Raw genomic sequence first — 3010 nt, forward strand, 5'->3', positions numbered from 1 at the left:
GGAACAGCTCCCTGCCTGGATAGTCTGACGGAGCCACCTGAGAGCAAGGAATGAAGTCCTCCTCGCTATTAAAAGAACTTTCACACACAGGTTGCTCATTCAGTTTTAGTTTTGCAGAAAGCCTTCTATTTTCTTCTCTTAAGTTATTCCTTTCTGCGGTAAGGTCAGCAATAAAGCGAATGTTTTGTTGCTGGATATCATATAATTCTTGCTGGAGCGTGTTCCTATAGGTCTCATTTACTGAACAGCGCTCACATACTTTTGCCTTTAACTGATCTCGCAAGTCATGAATGGTGCGGTTAAGGATTTTCTGCTGCTCGGTCAGCTCTTTAATTTTGGCTATGGAGCCCGTCCGCCTTCCGTCGGCCAATCGCTCTTTCCTCAAATTGGTTAATTTTGTCTGTAAACGGTATAGCTCTTTGTCATGGAGCTCTTTTAGCGTCAGCCAGGTCTTTTTAAATTCGTCAGACGACACGTCACATGCACTACGCTGTAATTTCTCTTTTCCCGGGGGTTTCCGGTCACCACCCCTGTTTCCTCTCCCCACGTTCCCTCCCCGCATCATGTCTCACCGATTTGGGACTTAGAAATGGTAGAGACAGGCCAACGGCTTCACAGCGCCTTCGCCGCCACCGCCAAAATGGCGGAGGGACGGCTGACAACTAGGCCGCGGCGGGAATGAGGCCTTCACCCATTTTACAGACCTTCTGCGAAGCTGTCTCGGGGCACAGGGCTGGCACTGGGCTGGCTCAAGGCTGGACAGAAAGTCCTGGTGTTTTGGTGGAAAGGGGGCGCCAGACTTTGGGCGGGGAGAGCCACTACGCAAGAGCGAGAAGATGGCGCCTCCGCCCTGCTCCTTGAGGAGTGACCGGAAGCCCAGTGGCTTCCGGGTTATCTGGGCTTCTATCAGCGGAGACGCAACCAATTGCAGGCGTGGGGGGGACCGGAAGTGACTACGCGGNCTATTTTAGCATTTTTCTTCTTGAGGATCCGTGTTTTGTAATCGTTGGAAGCTGTCAAGACTCATGGTCTTATAAACAGTTGGAACTAAAGGCAAAATCTCTGCATTCCTCCCCCCTCCCCGTAGGCAACAGTGCCTAGTCTTCCATCCTTTCTTGCGCTTGTTGTAGCTTGGCTGGCAGTTTTGTCATTTGCCACTTGGGCCACAACCTTTGCGGTTCTTACATTGAGAAGAAGAGCTAGGGTACCCTAATACCTGAGTGGTGTTAAAAAGGAATGGAGACGGGCACCTGTCTGGCTCAGTGGATAGATGGAGCTTTGCCGCTCTTGATCTCGGGGTTGTGAGTTCCCAGCCCCACCTTGGGTATAGGGATTACTTAAAAATAAAACCCAAATGGGGCNTTATTGCCAAGTCACTATTCTTTAGGGGATGCCAGAGCTCTATCAGGCAGATTGCCTTACTAGTGCTGACCAGATGATTCCTAATTGACCAGCTTAAGATTCCAATCCTGGGAGAGCTGAAACTGTAATTGCCTTGGTTTGGTGATGTGGGGCTTAGCTTAAGCAACTCCATTTTCAGCCTGTTGTTTTGTTTTTAACTCTGTGTGTGTGTGTGTGTGTGTGTGTGCGCGCGTGCGTGCGTGCGCGCGTGTATTTACATATTACCAGGACTTCAGAGTTTATAACGCAAAGACAAAGGGGGAAAAGTCTCTCTTCCAAAGCTTAAAGTTCTCCAATGTTTTGGTTCACAGAGCCCTTTGAGTAGCAGGCAAAGGTAACTGACCCTCCCTTGGAAAAATACACATAAGCACACCCTGTTGCATAGAATTTGAAGTTCATGAAACACCCCCCACCCCAGGCCTGTTTCCCTTCCTCTGTCTTCAGGGATGATATGAAGATGAGTATCAGCTGTCCAAAAGGATGTTTACAAAGTAAATAAAAATAATGGTTAAAAGAATGACAGGTTAAGCATTACATTTGGAATTAAGTCAAACACGTACAGTGTGTGTATTGGGCAGTGAGATGGGAGCAGGGGCTATAGAGGAAACAGTTGGCTGATTGGATGTTGGTGAAGCTAGGTCATTGGTACTTTGGGCTGCACTGTGCTATTTGCTCTACTTATTTCAAGATCCACCACTTTATTTATTCCATTTTCAGATACCCTCTTAACTTACTGGAATAAAGTGTCTCCTCAGGAGCTCATAAACATTCTCATACTTCTAGAGTAAGTTATATTCATTTATTTTCATAAATGTTCTCCTTATTTGGGGGCTAAAATAATAACCTTTTTTTCTTCCCCAGTAGCGTATTTGCTAATGACGTAGGAAACGGTCAACTGTTTTGGTAGCATCAAGGGTAGCATACAGGCTCTTCACACAGATAGGAGACAACATGGAGGCAGGATATTTACGATATCACAGAAATTAGCTAAGACTAGACCGTCTTCAGCCCAGCAGCAGTCTTGCTGTGATCTGGAAAACGAGAAGTGGCGTCAGCTGTCCAAAAGCATTCATGTGGAGCACATGCTGGCTTAAGGGAACAGCTTCAATGAATGGAATTTGGAATTCGTACTCCTCTGTAGAGCTGAGTAATTCTACCAATGTCAGAAATGCACGTGTGTATGTATATATACATATATATGTATATATGTTACATTATACATATTAGCTGTATATATATGTATATGTTATGTGTATATACACCTGTATGTATATATAGAATACATATATAATATATATATATTACATTTATTGTGTGTACATACACATATAGTGCATTTCCATTCCAGTAGGGGGAAAATCCAGTCTTGTGTCCTAGGTGTCAGGGTCAGAAGTTGCCCTAGCTTGTTTGCTGAGCTATTTGTACATCTTTTCTCAATGCTAAGAGAAAAATTAGAATGAAATATAAGAATTTTTTAAAGAGATAGCACACAAGGGCACCTGGCTGGCTCAGTCGGTAGAGCATACAACTCTTGAGATCTCAGGGTCGTGAGTTTGAGCCCCACACTGGGCACAGAGCTTACTTTAAAAATAAATAAATAAGTAGCACA

The 3010-nt window shown here is 44.9% G+C and overlaps 1 protein-coding gene across 1 annotated transcript in view; it reads left to right on the forward strand.

The window, feature by feature from the left end:
• Positions 1-3010, forward strand: part of DOCK11 (dedicator of cytokinesis 11) — a 147138-nt gene that overhangs the window by 85252 nt on the left and 58876 nt on the right. The window contains exon 35 of the mRNA XM_077771917.1: positions 2119-2185. Within this exon, the coding sequence (XP_077628043.1) occupies positions 2119-2185 (67 nt within the window). The remainder of the gene's footprint in view (positions 1-2118; positions 2186-3010) is intronic.

The sequence above is a fragment of the Crocuta crocuta genome, unplaced genomic scaffold, assembly GCF_008692635.1.
Source record: "Crocuta crocuta isolate KB4526 unplaced genomic scaffold, BGI_CrCroc_1.0 scaffold1269, whole genome shotgun sequence".
Lineage (NCBI taxonomy): Eukaryota > Metazoa > Chordata > Mammalia > Carnivora > Hyaenidae > Crocuta > Crocuta crocuta.